The sequence below is a fragment of the Zalophus californianus genome, chromosome 16, assembly GCF_009762305.2.
Source record: "Zalophus californianus isolate mZalCal1 chromosome 16, mZalCal1.pri.v2, whole genome shotgun sequence".
Classification (NCBI taxonomy): domain Eukaryota; kingdom Metazoa; phylum Chordata; class Mammalia; order Carnivora; family Otariidae; genus Zalophus; species Zalophus californianus.
In genome coordinates, this window is record NC_045610.1 from 29,039,463 (window position 1) to 29,066,982 (window position 27,520).

At 44.9% G+C, this 27,520-nt stretch overlaps 1 protein-coding gene and 1 long non-coding RNA gene across 8 annotated transcripts in view; one reads left to right on the forward strand and one right to left on the reverse strand.

Annotated features, from left to right (window-relative positions):
- MSI2 (musashi RNA binding protein 2) overlaps nt 1–14,514 on the reverse strand; it is a 391,573-nt gene extending 377,059 nt beyond the window's left edge. For 2 of the 7 annotated variants that reach the window (XM_027624508.2, XM_027624510.2), the window contains exons 1-5: nt 14,335–14,510; nt 14,001–14,041; nt 13,594–13,675; nt 12,808–12,892; nt 9,000–9,041 (exon numbers count right to left, since the gene is read on the reverse strand). In XM_027624508.2, the coding sequence (XP_027480309.1) occupies nt 9,000–9,041; nt 12,808–12,892; nt 13,594–13,675; nt 14,001–14,041; nt 14,335–14,396 (312 nt within the window). In that variant the 5' untranslated portion in view covers nt 14,397–14,510. Of the gene's footprint in view, nt 1–8,999; nt 9,042–12,807; nt 12,893–13,593; nt 13,676–14,000; nt 14,042–14,334 lie in introns of all 7 variants that reach the window. The other 5 variants (XM_027624505.2, XM_027624504.2, XM_027624507.2 and 2 more) reach the window with 5 other exon arrangements.
- Nucleotides 14,515–14,815: 301 nt separating this feature from the next.
- LOC113908045 lies at nt 14,816–26,074 on the forward strand. Its single transcript, XR_003515343.1, has 3 exons — nt 14,816–15,331; nt 16,073–16,264; nt 25,273–26,074. It is a non-coding gene; the product is annotated as an uncharacterized LOC113908045 (long non-coding RNA).
- Nucleotides 26,075–27,520: the final 1,446 nt, after the last annotated feature.

The following is a 27,520-nucleotide window of genomic DNA, read 5'->3' on the forward strand; positions in this document are numbered from 1 at the left end:
GAGAGAGAAAGAAAAGAAAAAGAAAAAGGGAAAAAAAAGAGCTAGTGATCCCTATGGCCCATCTACGGGCAATTGCCCAAAGGGAATAATTCATTTCGGTGGAGGATATGGATGAAGCCCTGAATACCTTCCAACACGGTTTTCTGTCCTTCAAAACAATAAAAATGTAAAAACCCCCGATGAAAGAAGGCCCGAGGTGGCAGGAATGAGAATCTCTTGACCCCAAGGAATTTATTCTCCTGGATCTTTTAAAGCACTCTCTCCCCAGAATGCATCATCAAGACCATTTTATTAGATTTTTCTAAAGCCTTGAAATTGTCACATAATTGAAACAGAAACAGCAATTTAGAGCTCCGAATGGATTTCTTAAAAAGAAGATTCTGGGCTGGCCCCAACATCCCCTCCTTGGCCCGCTCTCGCCCCTAACCTAAATTTAAGACCCTTGCACACAAAACCCTATTTATCTTTTAAATCCTCCCTTGCCATAAAAGTTACACATTCCCCTAATGCCTTAGATTTCAGGACATTTGGGAGAAACTCATCCCAGACAACAGGCTAAAAAAAGAATCCATTAGCATTAACTTGCCTGTCACAGTCAGTGACAAATAAATGAATGCGACGCTTTCAGATCAGTCATTGGTGGAACTACCCCCAGGCAGATAAAGACCAGGCCTGGGAGAGAGAAGGCTCATGGAGAGATCTCTCACACAGCAGTGTCTTAGCTGTCCCCTAGCTGCTCCCCAGGACTTCACTCTCAAAGGCAGCAAAAACACAGCTATCAGATACAGAAAAGGAAATGCATTCCCCATGCCCACCAAGCAACCCCAAGATGAAGGACGCATGCTATCTCCCCTTCAAGAGCCAGCACCCTGGGAGCAGACCCAGCCACTGGACATACCATTTCCCAAATCTCAACGTGCTATTCTATCCATCACCCCTAGGGAGGACAACAGTACCCACGAGCCGCTAGGTAAGGTCCTCGTACAATCTAGCCAATGCCATTTCTGGGAACAGTAAGAAAGTATAACAGACAACCACTGCTTATACTGGGTCACCCTAGGCCCTTCATGTGCATTAACCCATTTAATCTCCTGAACAATCTAGGATGGAAGTGCTATGAAAACCCCCATTTTACAGGTGAAGAAATAGAGCTAGGAAGTGGCATTCAACTGTGCCAAGAAGGTTCTTACAAAGTAAGCAATGGAAACTAACCTGAAGCTTCCCGCCAGACTACACCAAAATCTACTCTGATTCCTCGGCCTAAGCACTTTACAGGAGTCGGGCAAAGCACGAGAACCTAAAACTCTACCCACAGCGGGGGTAGATTTTATTGGATGCAGCAGGGCTTTGTGGTTGAGAGCTAAGACTTGGAATTCAGGCAGACTTTGGTCCAAAGGCCAACACTGACCCTTCCTAGGAGTACGGCCCCAGGAAAGCTGCTTACCCTCCCTGGGCCTCAGTTTACCATTCTGCAAGGCAGAGAAAACACAAAGCACTGCAAAGGACTGGTGTCAGGATGAAATTAAAGGAAATTAAGCATACAGAGGCTTAGCACAGTGCCTCGAACATACTGACACACAACAAGTAACAGCCATTATTTTGGGTTAGGATTTTTCTTCTTCATCACTGAAGGTCTCAAAATAAAATAAAGAAGTATAGCAGGCAGACACACACCCTGAGAATAACTTCCCAGATCACTGGGAACTTGATGTTATCTACCCTTGAAAGAGAGAGAGAACAGAGATAGCTTGTTATATGCGTGGGACCCAGTGGGACACCTGCCCCAGGAAGACCAACCACCCTGGAGCCTGCTGCCCCTACCATGTACCACGAGGTGCTCAGGCCCAAGCCCACACTTGCTCACACCTCTCATATCACACGGTAGGCACAGGTCATGATTTCAAAATCTCATGTTCCTCACACCAGGCAGCCCCTCCGAGAGAAAGGTGACCCCAAGCAGACCTCTGAAGGCAGAGGCTACAGAGGTCTGAGCCCCAGGGCACACACCCTGGTGATACACAGACCATCTGTGATTTCCACACCAAGAAATGACATCTCATCGTCTACACACAGCAAGGTCAACACCACGACTTAGACAAGGACAGAGTATAGAACTCTGGGATTTCGTCTCTATCACGGCCCCTAGTTAAGAAGGTAAAGAGGAGAGGAAGGGAAAACATGGAAGCAAGAGAAGAACAGAGCTCTTTGCGGTTGCCGCACACCCCAAAGGGCAGGGGTGGTATCTGCCAAGAACATCACTCCTAGAGAAGGCTCAGCAGCCAGAGAGAACACAGTATGAATGACGCAGAAGGCACAGGTCCAGGGTGGGAGGGTCTCCATGAAACCACACCAGCCACAGTCCTATCCCCAGCTTCCAGATTGATCCAAAAGAGCTCAGAACATTGTACGGGGCATCTCCGTGATCGTGCACACACAAAACAGGTTCCCCAGCACATGCCAAATAAAGCCCAGACTCGTTTGCTTTGCCTGGCATTCAAGGCAACCCAACCTGGCCCCAGCCTGCTCTCCACGCCTCCACCCCGAGCACCGCGCAACACACACCCTTCGCTGCAGCGGCCCACTGACCTCTCCTAGCCCTGCGCATTCCTGCCATTCTTCCCTCCTTCCTGTTCCTCAGGATCTGGGGCAAAGACCACCTCCTCTGAGAAGCTATCTTAGCTCTAACTTCCTCTGAAGACCGTTCCTGCGGCTCTGCTGTGCTTCTCACACCCTCTCCTGTACCACAGGTGGCAGCCCTCCTCCCAACCGGAAGCTAAGACCCTTGAAAACAAGAACTGTCACCTTTGCCATTTTGCATTCATTCCACCTACGTGGAGATTGATGGTGTGCGAAAGAGCGGCAGCAAAAGCTAAGGTTTGTTTTTTTGCAATTACTAAAACATGTTTGTGTCCTTAGACTTCATTGTCCAGTGCAGGCAATAAGGCATGAACCTAAATAACCATAAAACTCGGAACAAAGTGCCTAACATAGTTCCTGATGCTAAGCAGAAACTTGGTAAATGATTGCCCAAGGGCCGAGAGTGGCAAGTGAATGCACCAAAGATACAGGCTCTCCCCCCGCACCCTCACTCTTACTCTACTGTGGTTGCACACCTGTCGGCATGGCAGGTACTCATTCACTTGCTCACTACTTATTTGCCCCCGTAGAGTGAAAGCCCCATGAGGGCAGGGACTTTTTGGTCTTATTCTCCACACTGTCCCCAGAACCTCACACAGACCCTGGCACACAGGAGGTGCTCAATAATGTCTGGTGAATAAATAAATGAATCCGTGCCCAGCACAATGCCTAACGAGTGTGTCAATAACTTTTTGCAAATTTATTATTGTTTATTATTTCCTAACTTATTATTACTGTTATTATTATTACAGTTTGCCATAACCAAAGAAAAGGCAAAATGCTAAGGAAATCCAGAGAAAGAAGTACTACATGGAAGAGGGAGCAGAAACAGCTCTGTGGAAAAGGTAACCCAAGTCAGGCTTTGAAAGAGAGGTGTGTGGTACACAGGCCAGAGCAGAAAGGACAGTGCAGGTAGGGATGCACAAAAGGGCAGCTATTCCCAGAAGGGGGAACATGCAATTTCAAGGCAGCAACGGGCAGAAGAGTTGAGAAGTAAGCTGGAAGAAGACACACCTTGTACAGATCTTGAACGACCCTAGCTACCTGGCTAAGAAGTTCAGACTTTGGTGGGCATTGAGGGTTTCCTGAATCCCCCCAAAAGTGGGTGCACAGAGTCAGCAATTAAAAACCATCAAACAAGCTCTTATTCAGTGAACACACCAGATCAAACGAGCAAACAGAGATGATGAACTACATCTCCCTTTTGGATTCCTGGGACTTCCGGCCAGAGAACGTTCAGGTTTAAAAACACGAAAGGACAGGAAGAATGGATGCCACCTCAGGGGGCACCCAAGAGGGTCGGCTGGTTCCTCAGAGAGTGCCTCCCTCCTCCTCTCTTCTCGGAGGGGCAGAGGGGTCTCACCTGCCCACCAAAGACGTGTGACATAGAACAGAGGAGCTCCGGCTTCTCGGCAGACTGACCTTAACGCTGAAAGGAAAGCATGCAAGGAAAGGCAAAATCTCAGGAAAGGACATTTGGAGGACAGGATGCCCCTCCTCCTGAGCGGACACCTGCTGCTGACCGGAACGAAGGAAGGAGCCACGCTCCCCGACAAGAAAGCAGCTAAGTCACTAATCCCCCAGGGTCCTCGAGGTTGTGGACAAGCTACAGACACACCACCACGTCCCCGCTGGGAACCAGAAACCCACCAGCAGGCTGGGTAACTGTGGCCGGCGAGGTGACAGCCGCAGATCATCCAAGATGGCACGACGCTAGAATGACCCGACCCACCGCAGCAGGGGAAGGCCACATGCCGAAAACTCACCCCTCGCCCGCCCTTGAGAAGCTGCCAAGAAACCACTCCTCCGGAACAGGAGGTGCCTGTGTAAAACACTCGTGCTGTGCTGCACCCATCTGGACGGATGCATGCGTAACAGAGAACCTTCCAGGCCCTGGAGCCTCATCAGTGGACGAGACAGGAGCAGGAAAACCTGGCTTCGCTCAACCTTGCCACAACTTAGCTGTGTGACCTGGCGCTGCCAACCTAACTAACTTCCCTGCATGTCAGCTGCCTCCGCCCTGAAAAAGGTGGGCTGGATTCATCTAGAGCACCGAAGTCAGCATCGGGCAAAGTCAGCCATCAACGGCTCCCTGCAGGCAGGGGGCTTACATTCCAATCAGGATTTTTCTTGGGTCACTTTCCATTGTAGCTTTTCTTATTCGACAAAGATAATTCGATAATGGGGCACCTGGCTGGCTCCGTCGCTTAGAGCACGTGACTCTTGATCTTGGGGTTATAGGTTCGGGCCCCACATCAGGCGCAGAGATGACTTAAAAACGATAGTAATAATAAATAATTCTATAAATAATGATACCAGCGGACACCTGCTGGCACCACCTTGTGCCAGGCTCCCAGCAAAGAGCTCTGCATTCACGCTGAAAAGCACCCCACGTTGGACACTACACCCTGTTTTGAAGAGGAAGAAACTGAGGCGTAGAGGAGCCCACATGGGGTGCCCATGGTCACCCAGCTGCCACTGAAGCAACTGGAAATAGGCTGAAGAGATGAGACCTCCGTTGATCAACAGATAAGGTTCTGGCCTCTGACACGTAAGGAGGAAAATGGCAACCTGGGGAGCAGAGAAGGCTTTATGACACATGAGGGTAACTAGGGCAGATGGGTTGTTACACCCAGACTCGCCCGTGCCCCTAAGAGGTTCGACAGCCTCTTGGTTTTTCAGCACGAGAAAAAGAACCCACAACCTTGAGCAAAAACTCTTGCAGGCAGCCAACGCTTCTGCCCAAAGGGACTGACAAAATGATATGACATGACTGATCCCAATCATGCCCGTTCCTCCAATGGCTTCAAATTAAGTCATCTTTTTTAGAATAGCACGACCATTTTAATTTTTTAAAAGACAGAGGGGAAGAAACTCTTACATATTTTACAAAATGAAATAATCATCCAGCGAAATAGGAAGGCACAGAACGGACCCATCATCTTCTGATCAAAATGTACTTCGCTAATTAACGGCCACTAGTCTCCAAAGAGTCGCCCCTCGACTAGTTAATAAAGCCCCATTATACTTCACTTGAGAGGTGAACATTTACATCGCAAAGGGGGATGAATGAACTGCAGGATTCAAAGCCCTTCCTTCAGATCGCTCATTAAAATTCTGGTCAAAACGGATTTTTATTTATATGATACATTAAAGAATATTATGACAGTACTAACATGAAATCTGCTCCTCACTGCCACGGCTTTGCTTTCATATTAAGTTACAGTTTCTTTCCACTAGTCTTGTTTTAACACCTCCACGAATATTTCTCTGGCGAGTGCTAGCAAAGAGGGATGGCCAGAAAGCAGAGAAATGCATTTTAACTGAAACCCGCGCTGACGTATCATTGACAAGCTCCTCACCCAGCCCCCGAGGAGGGGCGCAGTTCACCCCTCACCGGGACCCCGACACATCCGCACACAGAAGTTTTATTGAAGGGAGATAAACAAAAAATAAACAAGGCTTGACTTAAACTCCTAGACTCCCTGCCAGCCAGAGTTTGGCCTCCAACACTAACTTCAGTCTGAAATCCCCGTGGCCAAGCTCAAATTCTATCGGAAAATAACCGTTGACAAGAAAGGCACTTTCTCCCCATCCTGCCCCAACTCCCAACCAGCACACACCTCGCCAATTCCCCAGCCGCTTCCCTGGAGCTGAGCAAAAGAGTCCTGTGAAAGGGTGCCCCTCCACACGGCCGGCCAGAGTCACCCCACGGGATGATATCACGGGGTCTGGGTGAATCACCCAACCAGGGACCTTCAAAGTCCACGCACGCTGGCTACGGTTCTGCTCCTCACAGCCTGACCACCACCCTGCACTGGGTCCTTTGCCTGAACGGACAGGTGATACCCCTAGATCCCACCAAAGGATAGCTCACCGGGCAGGGGCCCGGTTCTGGAGCTAGGCTGCCCATACCCCACATCTCAGCCCATGTGTGCCTCGGTTTTCTCATCTATACATTGGACATAATCCTAGTGCCCACCTCTCAGGACACAGGCGAAGACTGGATGAGTTGATATACATAAGGACCCTACAATGGTGCCTGGCACATAAATTCAATTAACGTCATTATGATCACTAGGCCTCTCTTGGCGACTGGTATGAGAGCCTAACAAAATTAACAGTAAAAACAGCAGGTAATACATACGGTATTACCACGCACCAGGTCTTTTTTTTTTTAAGGACTTTACCTTTATTAACTTATTTAATCCTCAAAAAAACTCGGTAAGATGGGGTATATGAGATTCCAAGAAACCAAATGATTTGCCCACATCCACGCAACGAATGAGGGGCAGGGCCGGGATCCAAACCCAAGCTGCTGAGCTTGAAAATAACAAAAAGAAAGATGATTAAACCGACAAAAATAATGATAATGGTGACGATGAGGAGGGATGAGGCCCTCACCCCGTGCCGGGCTCTTTCACTCTCCACAGCAACCTTGTGAGGGAGCTACCCCCATCACTCACCTTTTACAGAAGAGCAAACAGGCCGGGAGAGATGGTTTGCTCAGTGTCTTGGGACCTGAGATGCAGATGGAGATAACAGATAGGAAAGTCCTTGGGAAAGAGTGCCATAAAAAGCAAGGTATTGTTATGCAATCTCTAAAACTCGACGGAAAGATGTCCTCCCCCAACTGATATAATATTTGTTCACATCCAAAAGTCTGACAATCCACCTAAAACATCCCAGACTCCAGGTTGCGGGGGGGGGGGGGGGGGGGGGGCGGTGCACATTTTGACAAGGTCAAGAAATAGTCTATCTCGTTTTCAAGTTGAATGCATCACCGAAAAACCAAATGCCAGAGTATGTTAAAATGAAATACAGCTTTTCTGGTTTAAAAAAAAAAAAAAGTGGTGGGGAGTGAGGGGTGGGCAACAAGAGGGAAGAGAAAACAGGTCAAACCCATGGTTTGACCAAGTCAGGGATTTCTCCAGTTTCCCTCTAGGTTAATCTGATCTAGTTCTGGGTGATCAAATGACTAACCTGGAAATTTGAAGATTCACACTTATGGAAGAAACAGCAATTCTTCCAAACCCAGGAAATACTGCTAATTCTGGAAAGCCTCTGAAATGTCAAGGATCACACACAGTTTACACAGTTAGCAGTCCGAAAGTTTGTGCTCAGTACAGAAATAATCTAACCTCTTCGGTTCCTTGATTCCTATTATTTGCTTAATCATTAGGGGGAAAAAAAATGCCTTAAGAAAGTATTTTTGCTCTATTTACTTAAGAGATTTGTGTTTCCTTTGAAAGAAAAGAAAGGAAAAGAAAAATTACATGGGGGGAAAAAAAAAAAAAGGAAGGAAGGATGGATCACATGGCAGGCTCCAGACCTGAAATTCTCAAAATGTCATCCAGAAGTGCCAACTTTTTCTTCATTAAAGTGCTTCATCTTCTCTCCCTTTACACAATTAAAAGGTTCCACCTGTGGGAGACTATGCTTGAAGAAATAAATGGAATTTGCAAAAGCAACAACTCTCTCCCTTTATGACCTGTAATCGGAAGCTTCACCTTTTCTCCCCTTCCCTAAAAGAATGCCAAGGCCACAAGCTACAGGACAAGTCTACCTCTCAATATTACATAGGGAAGAAAAAAGTATAATTAAAACGTGCGATTTTAACATGTTAAGCCCATAAATTTCACCTTCAGTTCCAGGTAGCTCTGTTCTCATCCCCATAGCTGGCAAGCTCAGCAAAAACTATGTTAGCCACACACTCGTGAAAAAGTGAAGGCCGATCTCGACCCTCTAAGCAAATCTTGTAGTACCACTCCTCCAAGGTTATAACACACTCAGAGCTTCTCCCCCAGGCCCCAGCACTTGAAAATGTGCCCTGATTGATCCCACCAACCTGAAACCAAGACATCCAATGCCTCCTCTGTCAGATTCAGGGCTTTCTGGGTCTACGAAGTTGTTTCTCCAAGGAAAGACAAGCTGTTTACTCAAATTCTACTCCTCTCCATAAACTCCAAGTTGTAAGGGCCTCAAAAGAGAACCCTCCAAAAGACAGTCACAAGGAAATGTCCACATTCTCCTGATAGGATCTTGGCAACGCTTAAAAAGTAAATAGAACATTTGCATAAATATTGCAACAGACGGAGCTCCGTCCTGCCACGAAGGATCAGGCTTGCCCCTGCCCCGTTGGATGCTCAGAACCCACCTTGGGATGGCTAAATTGCAGACGCACGCGATTATCTTGCGGAGCTCCTTGCCTGGCCTGGACTCTCACAGCCACATGCTGATACCCTGAAGGTACCTGAAGGCACCAGGTTTCAACACTTGATTGCCAGTACTCTGTTTGAAATTCAAAATCCTTGGCAACCATCTCTGAGTGCTAAAATCCTATTACTGATTCTCCTACTTACCTTGGGTTGCGCCCGACGAGGAAATGCAACTTTGGGGTCAATCTGGGGGGGGAAATGGGAAAGTAAGAGTCAATTCCAGTATTTGGAGGAGAGGGAGAAAAAATTATGATTAATCACCTAATTATTAATCACTCATTTCTCAGGCTTATAACCCAGCTTTTAGTAACTTCTCAGGCAACTCAAAAGTTCCTTAAACTTTGATCCAAACTTTACTCATCCCTCCCACAATGTAACAAATAAAGGAGCCTCTCTAAAATGTCCTACCATGTATTTCAACGTGTGATGTTCTTAATAAACCAGATCTCACATGTTCTTATCTAAGCAAGGGCTTCTCTTCTGCAGACACTGGACATTGAATGGTGCCTGCATCTAATTTGCAATGCGTGACCTGGAGAAAAGATGGGACCATCATCTCTGGGAAAAAAAAGCGTAACTTGAAAAATTAAACAGCAGTCGGTAACTGGGATAGGAGATCTTCTCCCCAGTGATAACTAAACAAGGCAGGTGGAAAAGGGGATTCTAAACATTTTTCAAATCATCAACATCCAAAAACTCCCCATGGACATCCAACACTATGCTCGGCTTGAGTTCATTCATTCGTGTTGGCAAAAGTACAGTTACCTGAGTTAGCCAAAAAGTCCATTCTGTAGTCAGACCACGAGAGGAAGCGGGTGTCAAAAGCTACGGAGCCTAACCCAGTTCTTAAAAAATAATAATAATACTACAATAAGATAAAAGGAAACACACCCGCTAAAACTACCTGGATTTTAAAAATCACAGAGGGTAGAAATCTATCAGCAACCTAAACCCAAATTATAAAAGTAAGGCCATCATGGGGAGAGGGTAAAAAAAAAAAAAAAAAAAATTACTGAAAAAAAGAAATCGGAATCTACTGTAACAATTAGGGTATTCTTCCTACCCCAACCCCCGATCAGAATGGAAAAACATCCTCCACCCCCAGATCAGACACTCAGCAGAACACATGATTCTCAAAAGGGGAATGGCTTTAAAACTCAAAACAATTCCCATGGAAGTATTAGAATCTAATAGGCTGATCCGAGGTGGGGACAGAAAATACCGGGAGGGAGAGAATTTTAAAAATCCCCATTATTGGTTTTCATTAGACTTCTAAATGTTACAAATCTTTGGGTAAAACTCAACACAGAATATTGCTACAAGTTATTTATTTATAGGCTCTGGCTTTCATAATACAATTTTTCCCTTTTAAAATGTAAACCTGAACCTTGTTTTCAGTTCTGCTGTGGGGCAGCAAAAAGAGTAAGGCTGTGGGACGAAACACAGGGGCGGGCGGGGGGGCAAGGCACACCAAAGACTTCTTGTGCCCAGACCTACATCCCTTAGGACACCCCAGCTGGTAAGACAAAGATTTACCACTTGTCTTAAGGTGGTTTAAAGACCTAATAAAAGTCCACAGCATGTTTTTTTTACCTTTAAACATCACCTGAGAAATGAGGGATTACTTTTCAAAAACTAAAATAGACAAAAATCTCTGATCTAAGAAACTAACCTCTCATCAAGATTAACATTACCACATCTACAGGTGTATTCAGCACTGACTAGAGCTGTCTACAAGAGAGATACAACAGGTGTGGATTTTCCATTCTGTTGACCAAACATAAGACAGATGTGTCTTTTTATAAACACTCCCCCCAGAATACGGCTTTTGAGCTGACCAGCACACAATTGCAGTAAGAAGTCACCTTGTTTGTGGAGTAAAAGGTGCGAGACATGTCGGGAGAGAGACCAGGAGCTGCGGGGGAGGGACAGGAAGCCCTGAAGAAAGTGGAACACTCAAAAAATATCTAAAATTATAAAACTCAAAGCCAATTCAGAATTCCTGGATGGTGGGTTTGTGATAACAGCATGTCAGACCACCAGGCGCGTTCTTCGGTGTGCAAAGTTTACACGCTGAAATCTCCAAAGGAGAAGACAGGTCAAGGTAAGTATGGCAAATCCCAACCTTTTGCACATCCCTGTCAACTATTTTTTTTTAAACAAACGAAAAAGAAAACTACCAAAAATTAAAACATTAGTTAGTTAGGTACAGTTCTACTTACTGTAGCTACAAATCCTCTAGGAAAAGACTAGGGTACTATTTTGGATGTGAATGGCCGTTACCTAAACAAAGCTTTTAAGGTAACGGTAAACAAGATCCTCGTTTCCATGTCAATAAACCAACCGCTTCTGCCTCCTGCACTGAACGTTGAAACAAAGTCAAAATCTAGGTTATACTAATTAATAGTGACCAAAACATAAACAATTAGGGAGGGAAAACCGCACATTTTGCACCTGATACTGAGGGCTATGACCCATCAGGCACCATAGAAACCACATACTATTTCTCCTACCCAGGGTGGGGAGACGGAGTGAATAATAAATTCCTGAATTTGCCTTGAAATATTTTCCTCTTTAATTTTGCTAGCTTTTTGAAACGTCTGACCAAGAAGTCAAGAGGAAAAAAACATTCCTCAGACATCCATTATCACCCTACAAATGACTGTCCCTAAAATTAAATTATCTAAAAGCGCAAAAAGGCTGGGCTGCAAGCTATGGCAAGTCCAGCACAATTGATAAAGCAACTTAAAGTGCCTGGGGTCCTCTCTTGGGGGCTAGGGAACATGCATCTGACCTCTGATCAGAGAAACAGGGTGAATTTGCAAAATAAATTCACGTGCACCAAAGGTGGCCAGGTTTCTTTCCCTTTTTTCCCTTCCCCTCAATGTTAAAGCCAAAAGGGGCTTGGAAGATCACCCTGTTCCACTCCTGTATTTTACAGAAAAGGAAACTGAGGCCCCGCCGAGGCAGGGAACAACTTGCCCAAATTCATAAAGGGCAGCTGGGACTAGACCCTGATCCTTTGCCTTGCCCCACCACCTACCACACTCCCAAGCAACCCAGCACTGCATCCCAATGTCACCTCGGGGCCCCTGCTTTGGCAGATATATAAAAACTGTGGGGAGATTCTAACAGGCATAAAGGGAAGGGAGAGCCATAAAGCCAACACAGGGGTCTAAATAAAACACTACGAGCTATCCGCCCCCCCCATGACTGTACTAACATCTTTCTTCCCTTCTCTAATCTCTACCTAGAGACTTTTCCCCCTCTCCACACGAGTCTCTGAAACCTTCTAATGCTATAGAAGTACCCACACTCAAAAAATAAAGGATCTAAGGGAAAAAAGCAAAACCAAATCACTTGGAAACCCAAGGCCTTATCAGTGTTAGATTTCAGCTCCATCTGGAGTCACCCACTGGATGCCCAGCGTGGCTCTGGGGGGTCTCCTTCCCTTCTCAAACCACATTCCAAATCCGAGGTGCCCCAGGAGAAACCTGTTGCCTGGACCTGGGATTAGCGCCCCCTCGCCTTCCTCCCGGCCCCAGTCCCTCCCGGCTGGCCACGAAGCGGGCTGTGCCTTCTAAAAGCCAATTCCCACAGCCACAGTTGGTAACGCGTGCTGTGCTCGGCTGACAAAGAAAAGTTGCCTTTGCTCTGTGGTGCAGTTTCCTTGCATGGTCCCTGGGCCCCATAGATAGCCTCTCCCCGTGCAGACCCCTCCCCCAGGCCTACGCTGGGCAGCATCTGGAGCTGCAGTGGGACAGGCTCGAAACAGAAAACCCCAAACCCAGCCATGGCAGAAAACTTTAGAGCCAACTCTCGAGCCCTGCTTATCACTACCCAGTTCTCAGCACAGAAGCAAAAGAAAGCACGGTCCCTTTAAATGGGGCTGTCAATGCCCAGATGGGTCCTGAACAGGGGCGAACAACAACAACGACAGAAAGCAACCTACCGTCTTGGAATCTAACTCATGGTGGGGCTGACCTAATACTTTATCTACACTTGCTGGGTCTGCGAACGTGACGAAACCGAAGCCTCTGAAATGAGACAAAGAGGGAGAAAAACAAACAAGAAAATGTGACACCATTGAAAGCAACAAGGAGTGAGCCCTCCTGCAGAATGGAGAGCCAAAGTTGCCCCCTCGCACCCCCGCGGCCCACAGCCCTCCCCCAAGGCCCCTCCACCTCGCAAGAAAACACATCAAGGTTAACCGGGGAAGTGGAACGGGGGCAGGGCGGGTGGAGGTAACTTGGAAAATGCTGGTGTCTCCACTCTTTCGCCACCTCAGTCTCCTCTCCTCCTCCCCTTCCCTTTCTTAACGCTTTGTTTTATTCTGAAGAAAACCCGGCGCTCAGAAGAGATTCATCCAGCTTTCTGAAAGGGGCTGAAGAGTTTAGGGAGCTGGGAGTATGGGGAAAGCATACATTAAAAAAAAAAACTATGTAGAAAGTGAATGAAGCTGAATGTCATTTTAAACAGGAGAAAAAGAAGCGACGGGAAAAGGACTTAAAGCAGAGAGATGGGCATCTATGTATCCAGAGTTCAGCCCCAATTAACAATAACCTTTCGGGTTATGGGGGCGGGCGCGGGGGGGGGGGTGGAATAGAGCGACGTTCGAAACTAGCCACATGCCTGAGCCCCATTCTAAATCCGCTTAGCTACTTCCGAAGACACCTCCAAAAATAACACTTAAACTTTGTTCTAAAATAAAGACAAAATCCAGAAAGGAATGGTTTACCTGGAGCGTTTCGTAGTGGGATCTCTCATGACCATACATTCTCTAATTTCTCCAAATTTGCTAAAATAGTCTCTAAGGCTATCTGTAGAGAGAGAAAGAAAGAGATGGGGGGGGGGGAGAAGGTGTGGAAAAAAAAAAAGCAATGCAAATTTTGATCAAGGACAAAAACCAAAAGTAGTTTTCTGTTGTTATTCTGTTTTGTTTTTGCATTTTTTGCACACGCGGGGGAAATTCGGCAACAGAGGTCGCGTAGAGGGCTCTGAAAGGATTTGCTATTTAAAAAAATAACCTTGCACAGGAGAAGTGGGGAGCCAATGGCGGGGGGGGGCCTCCTACACCGGGATAACAAAGAGCAATAAAGAAGCCAAGAAGGGGGGGACCCAGACGTCCCCCCCTCCCTCCCTTACCTGGTGAGGTCTGCCAGCTCAGTCCACCGATAAACATTTTACTAGAGGGAGAAAACATAACAGAAGTGAGCACCGATGTCAGATCGGCCATTTTGACGTGTAACTTACAAAAGCTAAAAGGAAAGCGGGGGGGAGCGAGCGAGCGAGAGCCGGGAGGTGGGGTGGGGGAGAAGGTGACGGCGAAATGCAATCCAAAGGTGTGTAACTTCCACGGGGGGGGTGCGCGGGAGGGGCGGGGGGGCGCGGGAGATGCCCGGCTCCGCGCACCGCCGTCCCCGCCGCTGCAAGGAGAGCAAGCCCGAGGCGGCGCGGTGGGCAGCGGCTGGAAACTTACCCGGGGTCGTGCTGGGAGTCGTTGGCGCTGCCCGAGGTGCCTTGGCTCCCATTTGCCTCCATATCTGAGCCCCCCCGCCCCCCCACCCCCAAAAAACCGAGCCCCACAGCGATCGGAGCGGAGCGGCGGCCGGCTCCGAGCCCCGAGATCTCCCGCTCCCTCCTCCCCCTCCTCCTCCCCCCCGCCCGGGCTCCTCCGAATCTCTCTGCGAGCGGCGGAGCCGGGGCAGCGGCGAGAGCCGTCACACGTGGGCTCGGCTTAGCTCAGCCCCGCTGCTCGCACACCCCCCCGTCCCCGCCCCCCCGGCCCATCCCCACCTCTCCCCCTCCTCCTCCCCACCCCCATCTCCTCCTCCTCCTCCCCCTCCTCCCCGGCGCACGTGGGGCGGAGTTCTAGAACGTCGTGTAACCAATGCCGGTGACGTCACGCACCCCGGTGCGGCCCCCGCCTGCCCGCGCGCGCACACTCGGCCCCCCGCGGCCGGACCCACGGGGGCGGTGCGCGAACCCCGCGGCCGGAGGGGGCCCCGCCTCTAGGCGGGCCGGGCGAGGGGGAGCGCACCCCGACTTCCCTGGATCACATGGGCTGCGGGGGGCGGGTGGATCGGGGGAGGGGGAGGCGCGGGGAGCTCGCGGCCGCTCCTCGCTCGGGCAGGGGAGAAGACGCCCCCCACCCCCTCTAGTTCGGCCTCTCCATTCAAGTTCGCCGGCCCCGGCCGCCGGGATCCGGGGATGGCACCAGCCGCCCGCCTAGCCCTGCGCCCTTTTTCCAGCCACCGCGCAGAAATTTAGGTCAAGGACGTCGGGATCAAACCCAAACCCTGGCGCTCCTCGGCGGGCCCCGAAACCCCCCAGGATCGGGGAGCTTCAGGATTGCGGAGACCCTCCCGCACAAACAGCAGCCACAACTTTTATTTTCCTTTGGCTCTGGAAGTTCTCTCTGGCTCTGGCTCCACACCGGCACGTCTTGCGCCGCTCCCCGCCCTTCCCCGGCAGAGGTATGAATCCGTGCCGGGGAAAGGTTATTTTGGAACTTTGAGAAACTGACGCGATTCCAGTGGTGAGAAAGTGCCGAAGAAGGGGTTTCCGCGTTAATCATACAGAGTTTAAAAAATAGAATAAAATGGGCTTATAGGGGTCAAGGTCAAATGGTTGGGGTTCAAAGTAAATTTTTGTATGTAGTGAGAAATACTCTTGAAGCATCTCTGGGATGGCTGGGAAGGGTGGTTGTTTCCAGGAAACCCCTCTCCAACCGGTTCGTTATATATTTTTATAATTTCTATACGGAGATAGTAAAATGCATGAGGTTGAAAGAGCCCCAGGACCGCCACCCCCATCTGGGAAGGTGGTTGAGGGTAGCAGAAGGCTTCAGACACACTCACCCACTACCACCTTGGTAGCAGTGTGGTGCTGCACAGGTCCTCGCACACAGTAGGTGCTTAATAAATACGGGTTTCATCCCTCCCCGCCCTGAAAACCCCAAAAAGAGGATGCTGGTAGCTTCCTGAAGGCATCGCACACTTCTCCAGCCGATTCCAGGCTGGCCAGATTCAGACTGGATTCAATTTATGGGGTATTAAAAACAATAAGGATACAATTATCCATATTGTTTTAAATTATTACAATAAATTGAGTTAATATGGCATGAGGGGCAACATAAAGTTGTGGTTCATCCAATACTCAGATTATGTTAAGTATGAATTGATGCCCAATTAACACTTTTCCATTAATTTTCATAGGATTAGGACACAATGGAATACACTCAACAGCAAAACTATACCAAATCCACTGTGGGTCGTGGCAAAGTGGAATATTTGGAAAATCCCAACACTAGCCAAAGCCTTGGATGACCAGATTCTTAATCTCCCTGCCTCCTAAATTTGGGATAATTCCTCACTGACAGGATTGATGGGGTGAGAGGAGAGATTGAAGTAAGTAAATATAAAAGTCTCTTTTTTATTGCAAACCTATGTGGGTTGTGCTTATTACCAATCATTACTTACTATGATGTTTTTTGAAGGCACTTTAGAGCTTGAAACCACAAACCCAAGCATTTTCCCGTCACTCCAAGCTGCTTCCTAAATCATCTGGGGTCCCCATGTGTTGAAGAGCCTGTTGTTATTATGGTGATTGTCTATTATGACTATTCTCAATAACAAAATGCAGACAACAGAGCTAATTGGATTTTGTTTGGGATTTTTGCACTAGAACCACAGACCATCAGAGGTAGAAAGGCCTTTCCTGATCCAACCCTCTGGTTTTTTCATCAGGGTCCCAGAGGAGCCAAGCTCACCAGGCTACACCCCACCCCCACTAGTCAGTCAGCTCCTAAGAGGGGCTCTGGCCATTGCTCTGTTGCCCTTTGGCTCTGTTGCATGCATATTTATTCTGTCCTTCACAAGGCAAGAGTGGGGTGCCCTTGTTCCCTGTTATAGACCTATGCAAGCTGACCCTGAACAGAATTAAAACCCCAAGAGGGGCTAGCACTGCAATTATAAAGTTACTGGTGGAGAGAGAGCTTGATCTTGTATTTCCATGACTACATTGTTTTTACTTATTGATTTTTCATTTATATGGTGTAATATTTACTCTTCTTATATAATTCTATGAGTTTTTGACAAATGCATAGGATTGAATTGTCTCCATGATAACGAATCTGAGATGCAGAAGAGTTTCATTGTCCCCCAAAATTCTCTCTTTCTGCCCTATTGCACTATGTTATTTGGAATGCCTTATTATTTATTATGCATTTCTTCTCCAGCTCACTCGCTTAATGCAGCCCCTGGGTCAGGAGAATTCCAGGAGAATGCGATGTCAGTCTTCTACCCTCTCTACTGCCCATGACACCGTTAGACACTCCCTTCATGTAACTCACTCTTCCCTTGGCATCCTTGATGCCCACATTCTTTTGGTTTTCCTCCTACCTCTCCAGCCATTTCTTCTCTGTCTCTTTACCCTGACTCCTCCTCTGCTTTTCTTTTAAATACTGGTGTTCATTCTCTTCCCCAGCTACACACCCTCCCTGGATGAGCTCCTTTGAACCGTGGGTTTCAATACTACCTACTTGCCGATGCTACTCAAATTAAAGTCTCTGGCCTGAGCTCTCCACAAAGGCTCCAGGCTCTGGTTAATTTCCTATTCACTGTCTGCACTTCACCTTCCTGGAGGTACCCCAAACTCAACATGCATGTCCAAAAATGCATGCATTTTCCCCCTGAACCTAAAACTCTTTTAAGTTTCACGATATGGGTCAGCAGAACCCCAGCCATCCTAGAGACAAGGTTGGCCCTTCTCCAGGTTGACGTCTTCCCATGTGTGATCTGTCTTGAAGGAGTGTGGGTTTCACTTCCTAAGTATCTCTCAAATTCATCTTTCCTGCCGCTGCATCCCACATTTCCCACTTGAGCCCCTGCAATAACCTTCTAAGCATTCTTCCCACACCATGTCTTACTCCATTAATGTACCTGGAAAGCTTTCTCTGACCGGGTCAAATCCCCCTTGGAAGGCAGTTATCTTACCAGAATGTCCTCTATGTACCTTACCCTGTGCAGTCATTTGTTTTGTTGCTCATCTCCACCACCAAACCATAAGCTCTGCCCTCCACATATTAGCACAGTGCCTATTAGTGCATGGTTGACACTCAATAAATATTTGTTGAACAAATGAAAGGATGAATGAATGAATGAATGAAGGTCAACATCTAATTTTATTGTAGGGTTTATTGTATCCATGTCCATAAGTCAAATTGGCTGCAATTTTCCCTTTTTGTATTGCCTTTGTCTGGTTATACTGGCCTCATAAAATGAACTAGTAAATGTTCCTTCTTTTTTCATTTTCTGGAACAGTGTGTATAAAATTGGAATTATGTGTTCCTTGAATGTTTGATAGAACTTTCCGGTAAAATGTCTGGGTATGGGATAAACATTTCCTAGGTTGATTCTTAACTACTGATTCCTTTTCTTTAGTGGCTATGGATCTCTTTAGGTTTTATATTCTTCTTGAGTCAGTTCTTACACATATTTTTCAAGGAAATTATTCATAGCAACTAGGTTTCCAAATGTATTAACAAAATGCTGTTGATAATTTCCTCTTAATATATTTTAATCTCTGCTGCAACTATCCATCATGTCCATTTATTCATTCCTGGTATTACTGTATATGTGTCTTCTCTTTTCTGGATCAGTGGTGCCAGAGATCTCCCTTTATTTAACTAATATTTCTTCTGTCTACTAGTGTTTTCAAAGAATCAGCTTTTAATTTAACACTACTTTTTGGTTTTGTTAATTTTTATTTTTATATATTATTATATATCTTATATTCTTATATGTGAGAATAGGAACATATATACCATATAACTAAGAATATATAGCACATGTAAGAATATGGTACATATTGTGTACTATTAATATATATCCAGTATTATTTTCTTCTGCTCTCTTTGTGTTTATTCTCTTAATGTTTAAGCCTTTTTTTTTTTAATTGGTGGCTTAAGTAATTAATTTTCAGCCTTCTGTTTTCTGATTGTAACATAGAAGACTATGGATTTCACTCTGAATACCACTCAAACTACATTCCACAAGATATAGAGAATTTTTATTATTATCCCAGGCAAAGAATAGATTTCAAATATGATTTCTTCTTTGGCTCAGTACATGTGTATCTTTATATTTCTAAACATAAGTTTTTTTGTTTTGATTTTTAGTTATTTATATCTAAGGTAATTGAATGAGGGTCGGAGAAGGTGGTCTGTATAAAAGAGATTCTTGTTATTTGTTGAGACTTGCTTTGCCAAATGGTCTATTTTTATAAATATTCCATGTGGCTTTGAAAAGAATATTCCATGTGTCTGGCTCAGTTGGCAGAGCATGCAACTCTTGATCTTGGGGTCGAGAGTTCAAGCCCCATGTTGGGCATAGAGCATACTTTAAAAAAAAAAAACAAACAGAATGGGTATGCCTTAATTGTTAAGTGTAGCATACTATATAGACCTATTAAATCAAGCTTCTTAATTATGTTACCCAGATTTTCTGTAGCCTTACTAATGTTTTGTCTGTTTGATCACTTTTTATGGTAGTATATCAGAATCTCCTTATATGATTGAATTTGCCAATTTCTCCTAAAAATCTCTCAAATTTTATTTTTTCTATATTTTAAAAGTACGCGATAAGGCATGTGAGAAAAGGGCTGTTAATATCTCCTACTATAGCTGTGCATTTTTCTATTTTTTACACTTTATTTGTCTTACTTTTGGCTTTATGTATTTTTAAGCTATGTTATTAGGTACATGCAAGCTTAGATATACTGTTTTCACAGTGAATTGTTTCTTTAATATATATAGTTGACCCTTGAACAACACAGGTTTGAACTGTGCGGGTCTGCTTATATACAGACTTTCTTCAATAAAGATGGTTCAATACTGTGAAATTAGTGTATATTTTCTCTTTGTTATTTTCTTAATAACATTTTCTTTTCTCCAGCTTACTTTATTGTGAGAATACAGTATACAATACATATAACATACAAAGTATGTGTTAATCAACTTTATGTTATCTATTGTAAAAATACCATATATAATACATATAACATACAAAATATGTATTGTTATTTATTGTGAGAATATGGTATATAATACATACACAAAATATGTATTAATTGACTCTTTATGTCTTCCAGTCACAATAGGCTATTGGTGGTTAAGTTTTGGGGGAGTTGAAAGTCATACGCAGATTTTCAACTGCTCAGGGGGTCATCATCCCTAACCCGTGCATGGTTCAAGGATCAACTCTACACAAATGATCTTTAACCCTAGTACTTTTGGCTTTAAAGTCTGCTTTGCCTGTGAAAAATATAACTACTCCAACTTCTGATTAGCATTTGCCTGGCATATCTTTTTCCATCCTTTACTTTCAAACTTTCTATGTCTTTAAGTTTTCGGGGAGTCTCTTACAGACAGCATATAGCTGGATCTTGTTCACTTATTTATTTGACTAGTAAGTTTTGTCCATTTATATTTAATGTGATGTTTTTAATGAAACTTAGGGGTGCAAAAATACATTAACCACAATCTCTGAGATTAACACACTGTCATCACTGGGTATATTCATGGCCTTATTTTATTTTGTTTTTTGATATTATGAACACCTGTAAACCTATTCAATTAGAGAACAAAAGCAGTAACAATGACTTACAACTACCTATATGCTTCTCCCCTATCTTTTCTTCCATCTGAATTAACCACTAATCTCAATCTTGCATTTATTATTCTTTTGCTTCTTAAAAATTTTTATCAAATTTTTATCACATACTTGTTTAGAGTTATTATGAAAAATTTCTGAGGTTTGTATTTTTTACCCAACATCCTATTACTATGATTCAGCTAGATTATTACATCTGGTTATAGTTCATTTTTTTTTTTTAAGATTTATTTATTTGAGAGAGCTAGAGAGAGCGAGCATGCACAGAGGGAGAGGGAGAAGCAGATTCCCATTGAGCAGGGAGCCCGATGCAGGACTCGATCCCAGGACCCTGAGATCATAACCTGAGCCAAAGGCAGACGCTTAGCGACTGAGCTGCCCAGGTGCCCTGGTTGTGGTTCATTCTTATTCCTGACTGTGTAATACTCTGTTTTACTGCTGCCACAGTTTATTTTGTCCATTCTTCTGTCACAGGACTTTGGGTTGTTTCAATTTTTTGCTGTTATGAGCAGCGCTATAATGAACATTCTTGTCCCCTGGTGCTTTGTGGGCAAGAATTTTTCTTTGGAGTGTTGACTGGGTCATAAGGTATGTATAAGATAATGCTAAGCAGTTTTCCAAAGCGTTGTTTCAATTTGTGCTCCCACTAGCAACATGTTAAGAGAACCTATTGATCTACCGATTACTAATGTTTTGGAATTGATGCCTTCAGTCCCATTTTGCACCTTTTGCTTATTTGCTTTCTCTTAAGTTTTTGTTTACTTCCTTCTTTTCTATCGAATTGACCAAGAATTCTTTGTTCCCCTTTCCTCTTAATTTAGAAGTTGTAAGTTCTATTTCTATTCTTTTAGTGGTTATTTTAGAATTTTTAATGTATGCACTTGATCCAACCCCACTACAACTATACAATAAGCTAAGAATGATTCTACTTCAATTATATCCTTCCTCATACTGTTATGTTGCTTGTTATTTTAGACCCCACCTGCTTTTAATACCCCTGAATTTAATCACTGTTGTCACTTTAGTTTTATGCAGTTCTTGTGTAGATTTGCCCATGTTTACCCATTTCTTCACATTTGTTTCTGGCCTACCATTCCTTTTTTCTAATTACCAGCCCTTTTCCTTGAAACATACCCTTTAGTATTACTTTCAGGGAGGTTATGTGAGTGACCTGCTTTCTCCATTAATATAAAATGGTTTGACTGCACTCTCATCCTTGAATGATGATTTCTCTGGGGAGAGAATCTAGACTGAAAGTTTATTTTACCCTCAAGACACATTTTGTTGTTTCTCTATTGTTGAGACGTTTGCTGTCATTCCTTTGTAGGGAATCTGGCTTTTCTTTCTGGTTTTAAGATTTTCTCTTTGTCTTTGGTTCCCTGCGGTCTTACCATGCTGTGTTCAGATGTGAATTTCTTTTTATTTACCTGGTTCAAGATTCATTGTACATCCAAAATCTCAGGGTTGGTGTTTTCTTATCAAATTTGCAAACGGTCATTGTACAAATCCTGTGTCCCCTACATTCTCTCTCTGTTCTCCTTCTGGTACCTGTATGAGGTGTATAATGTACCATCTCTTTCTAGGCAACATACCCTGAACCCTTCTCTCAGATTTTCCTTCACTTTGTCTCTCTGTGATGCTTCCTGGGCAATTTCCTCAGTTTTTTTCTTCAGCGATGGCTAATCTGCTGTGTAACTCACCCACTGAGCTTTTCATTTCAGTGGCTATATATGTCATTTCCAGAGGTTCTACTTAGTTCTCTTTCAAATCTACCTTTTTAAAATACTGTTATTTTCTCATGGTCCAAATGTTCTTTTATATCTTTCATAATTTTAAACTTACGTACTTTATAAGTTTGTCTGATAGTTCTGTTTCCTGAGGTTCTTGGGACACTTGTATCTATTACATCTTGGTTATGGTGGATTACATCCATGTATATTTTGTAGTTTGGAGTAGGGTCTGTATCTTTATCTTTGCTTTTCAGTTTTGGGGTTCCTGATTCCTGGATCATACAGATAGGGTAAATTCCAGCCCCAAATTTACATGAAGGCTGGGCTATAGTCCCAAATTCTCAGTGAAGACTTCTTTCTCCACTTTCAAGTCATGCCAAGACAGTGAAATTTTCTTATCTTCCTGTGCCCCCAGGGAGATTTTTTTCCCAGTGAATTATTTCTAAAACGATTCATCCTTTTGAGGGTTCCAGCTTAATGTGGGGATCTCAGTACCACCTTCTCACTTTGAACGGGCCGAAGCCACAGTCTCCTTCCTGTGTGGATTTGCCCAAGACCAGCTCCATCTCCGCTTACTTGCTCACGATACTAACTGCCATTTCCCTCTTGCTTCTGGCACCGGGGGCCTGTCCTTACTGTCTCATGAGCTCATTGCAGTGGGTGTTTATTGCATTTTGACCAGTGTTTAGAGATGGGCTATAGTGGGAGGATGATTAAAATTATTTCATCTGCCATATTGCCAGAAATGGAATTCACTTCTGTTTCAAATGTTTAATGTCTTCCATTGCAAATGCATTTTTTCTTAGAGTACTGTGGCACCTAAGATTTCTGAATAATTTCTCTTCTGAATAATCTTTTTTTAAATATTTATTTTAAATTGAAGTATAGTTGAACTTGTGAATAATCTTTTATGGGTGAGGTGGCATTGGCATTATCTCAAATGAGGCAAACATAGGTCAGTGCAGCTATCCATTCTAATCACCTGGAAACTTTAAAAAAATACAGATGCTTGGCTCCATCCACAAGATTCTGATTTAATTGGTTGGGAGACCACCTGGGCAGGGGTCTTTGTTAAAACTTCCCAAGTGATTCTAATGTGCAGCCAAGGCTAAACACAATTATTTAAAACATACTGATGAAAACAAGAAAGCCATAATGATCCCTGGGCTCTACCCCAGAATGTGTGATTTATTTTGCCTGGGGAGGGGCCCCAGGCATCATATTTTTCTGACATTTCCCTGATGATTGCAGGCTTGAGCACCATTGATTTTCCTGGGTGCATGCAGTCAGAGGGAGGCATTCAAAAAATGTTTGAGCTGGAAGCATGAGAAGTAATCTAGCTCAGCATATGCATATGCCTAACTGTCCATCTGACTCCCAAGGGCCTTTTAATTATAAAGATTCCTGGAGATTATTGGGGACCTGGGTAGCACAGTCGGTTAAACGTCCAACTCTTGATTTTGGCTCGGGTCATGATCTCAGGGTCATGAGATCAAGCCCTGCATTGGGCTCTGTGCTGGGCATGTAGCCTGCTTAAGATTCTCTCCCTTTCCCTCTGTCCCTCTCCCCTCCGCCACATGCACATGAGCACACGTGCATGCGTGTGCACTCTCTCTCTCTAAAAAGAAATTTAAAAAAAAGATTCCTGGAGATTATAAGACCAGTGAGTCTTTCATTCCCCCGAGGACTGTGATGGGCAACTAAGTCTGGAAACCATTTAGCTAACCCATCTTGTTTTACAAAGGAGGAAACCATCCCCGAGAGAAGTGTTTTCTTCACAAAGTCACAGAGCTGATTCAGAGGATAGCTGACTCCTACCTTCCAGTCTAATGTCCATTTCATCCACTTCCAAACATAAAGCCCACTACTGCTTTTAGACAATCTTGGCCATTTTAAAGAGACAGTTTTTGAATTTGTGTGCAGTGACGTCAGGAATGTGGCGTTTACTGTTTTGCTTTGTTTTGCTTTGGCACAGCGGAGGGAAAATAAAACAGCCTGCCACCTGGCACGTAGGGTCATACTAGCAGCTTGGCGACCTTGAGCTGATCAGCCACCATCCATCTCAACTACCCCATCTGTAAATAGGGGGTCATGGTGGTTTTAAAATATGACCACAACTTCTTTAATACTCCTCTAAGAAGTGGAGCCTGGTTCCCCTCCCCCTGAGTGTCTGCCATCGTTGGTGACTGGTTTCTAATGAACAGCATGTGAGGGAAATGACAGTGGGTGAATTCCAAGGCTAGGTCACACAAGGCATCATGGCTCTCTCTCTTGGATCACTTACTCTGGGGGAAACCAGCTGCCATATCATGAAGACAATTAAGTAGCCCAATGGAGAGGCCCACATGGAGAAGAACTGAGGTTTGCTGCCGGCAACGTGATCTTGCCAGGATTGTGAGCTAGACACATTGAAGGCAGATCTGCCAGCCCTGGTCACACCTTCAGATGACTGCTACCCTGGCCTATGCCTTGACTGCAACTTCATGAGAGACTTTGAGCCAGAACCTCCCAACTAAGCCATTCCCAATTCCTGATCCTCAGATACTGTGTGAGATAGTAAAGACTTGTTGTCTGAAGCTACTAAATTGGGATAATTTGTTATCCAGAATAGATAACGAATACAGAGATACTTCAAAACGCACTAAAATAGAGCTGCTTACTTTATAGGCTTGCACCAGGATTCATATGCTAACATTTATAGAGTGTGTTAGTTAGACTCTGGCCAAATGAACTGCATATTAGATATAAAGTAGTGATTGTGTATTATTAATGTTATCAGATTGCAACACATTTCATGTTCAATTACCTAAAATGCTCTTTCTGGAGCATCGCTTTGCTCCTCATCTTATCCCCACTGCACACTTATAAAAGGTCACTGTCAAGATATAAAAGTATATATATGATTTAAATGTCTTGACTCAGTTGCTAACAACCATGAGCATATTTTCAAATTGGAAAAGCAAGATTAATTTAAACTTGCTCTTTTTCACACAATGTACTTTGTTTATTTTTCAGGATTGCATTTCACTGCCAAGCCAAGTGCCTCTCTGATTAAAGAGTATGTTCACTTCATCTCTCGTAGTCTCTTACAAGCCTACTCTTAAGAATAGACATGGCAGACTTGGCACCAAAAAAGCAAACCATATTTTTACCAGAAACTATTTAGTGAAATGAGTTTTTATTCATGAAAACTTTACCAAGTATAAATTTCATGTCTGAAAGTAATGGGCCCTTTGTATTTCCCTTCAATAAATAAATAGCTTCTTTCCTCAAGAATTACAACTTCTGAGCATGCTCTTAAATTCAAAGCTAGTTTGTTTTCTTCCAAGAAAATGAAGATATGCATGTGCATACAGACCCTTCTTTGGTTGGTCCTTCTTCTAGATCTGTGTAAAATGGGAAAGCCAAGATGGTATCTTTCTTTTTTTTTTTAAAGATTTTATTTATTTATTTGAGAGAGAATGAGATAGAGAGAGAGAGCACGAGAGGGAAGAGGATCCGAGGGAGAAGCAGACTCCCCGCCGAGCAGGGAGCCCGACGCGGGACTCGATCCCGGGACCCCGGGATCATGACCCGAGCCCAAGGCAGCCGCCCAACCGACTGAGCCACCCAGGCGCCCCAGATGGTATCTTTCTAACAGTCGTAACTGGAGATATAAAATATCTGGGAAGAACATGAACAAAGGCAGAGGGTGTGAGGCTGAAAGCGAAACTGGATTTTTCAAACACTCTTTACTTATCTAACATATAAATATCTTTATGTGTAATTTACTCCCAACATTGTCTGGTATACTTAGAGACATAAAAGTCTATTTAAACGAGGGAGAAAATGTGCTTCGCTTTGTTATTTCTTTCCCAGACCGGAGAGGGAAATGCAAAAAAAAAAAAAAAAAAAAAAAAGCTCCCTAATGGGGGGGGGAATGTATTTAGCCAAAATTATTCCTTTCTTCCTCTCCGTGCCCCCGGAGGACACAGGAATCGAGTGTGGTGGTTGAAGACTTCTCCTTTTTGTCCTCTCTGCCTTCCACGTTCTTCGTCCCAGCTCAAAATGATCACACCCAACCAGGGCAAATGCTGCTTACAAGTTCAGCTGAGTGAGAAAAAGTCAGACTCCTAATAAACGTCAGCGTCTTCTATGGAGTGACCGCAGCGAGGATCCTTCTAGAGGCGCGGACATCTTTATTCCTCAGGAGTTGTAAGAGGTGGTCAGTAGCTTGGGCTTGGGTGTGAGGCTGGCTCCAGCCCCTCTGGGTGGCAGCTCCCTGCAGGGGGACACCCTGTGCCATGCTGGTGAGCCCCCTCCCCGACCATGGCTCCCTTAGGTTGAGTGTGGGCGTGGCAGGCATAGGAGAGAAGCCTTTGAATTAAACAGAAAGTTCCTGTTTTCACTGACAATATCCCAGAGCTGCTCTCCCCTGCAGCTGAAAACTGTTTAACTGCCTTTTGTCATTCAGTCATCGTTATTCTTATACGTGTAGGTAAATATTTTATTAAGCGTCTCCGCTGTTTGGCAGTTAGGGAGGCCTTTGCCTGCTAGACCTGGCGGGCGCCCAGCGCTGCCCAGGAGGGTGGGAGGACAGCGGGCTCCCTGAACACTCGGTGGTGTTAGTAGAGTGGTGGTCCTTTCCATCTGGAAACCATTTTCTCCTCTGGCCTCTTGGGCTTAATCTTCCATTTCTTCTCTCTTTTTTTTTTTAATCAGTTACCAATTGGTCTTGATGAAAGGTGCCGGGGCCTGCAGGAGAAAATGGCTCTGCCTTTCAACTCCACCTGGAAATGGTTGACTCGGTGCCGCGGTCACCTTCCCTTACACCTCTGCACCCATTTGGGCACTTGCCCCATCCCCACCGCGCTCTGCCTTGCCAAAGAGAAACCTCGGTGTCACAGCTGGAAACATGCAGTGGCCCCTCCATCCAGGCGCCCTCACACACACCGCAGTTATGTCTGGGACCTCCAAACATTCCCCTAGGCTTTCACCGTCTAGCCTCAGAGCCCCATCAGCTTGCCAGGTCGCCAGCAACCAGCTCCCAGCTCAACCCACAAAACTACCCGTTAGTTTGGACAAATGTTGGGTCCACTTCTTCAAAATCCTTAGCTGTTTATCATTTACCCAGTATTAGAGGCGGCCAAAACAGCAATAGGAAGCATGGCTGTAGTGTCATCCCATCATATCTCTGGGTCTTCTGGAGGCCAACGCGACAGGATCTGTTTCTGTGTGAGGAATTCCAACTTTGGAGGACCGTGGCTATGACGCCCTCTTCTGG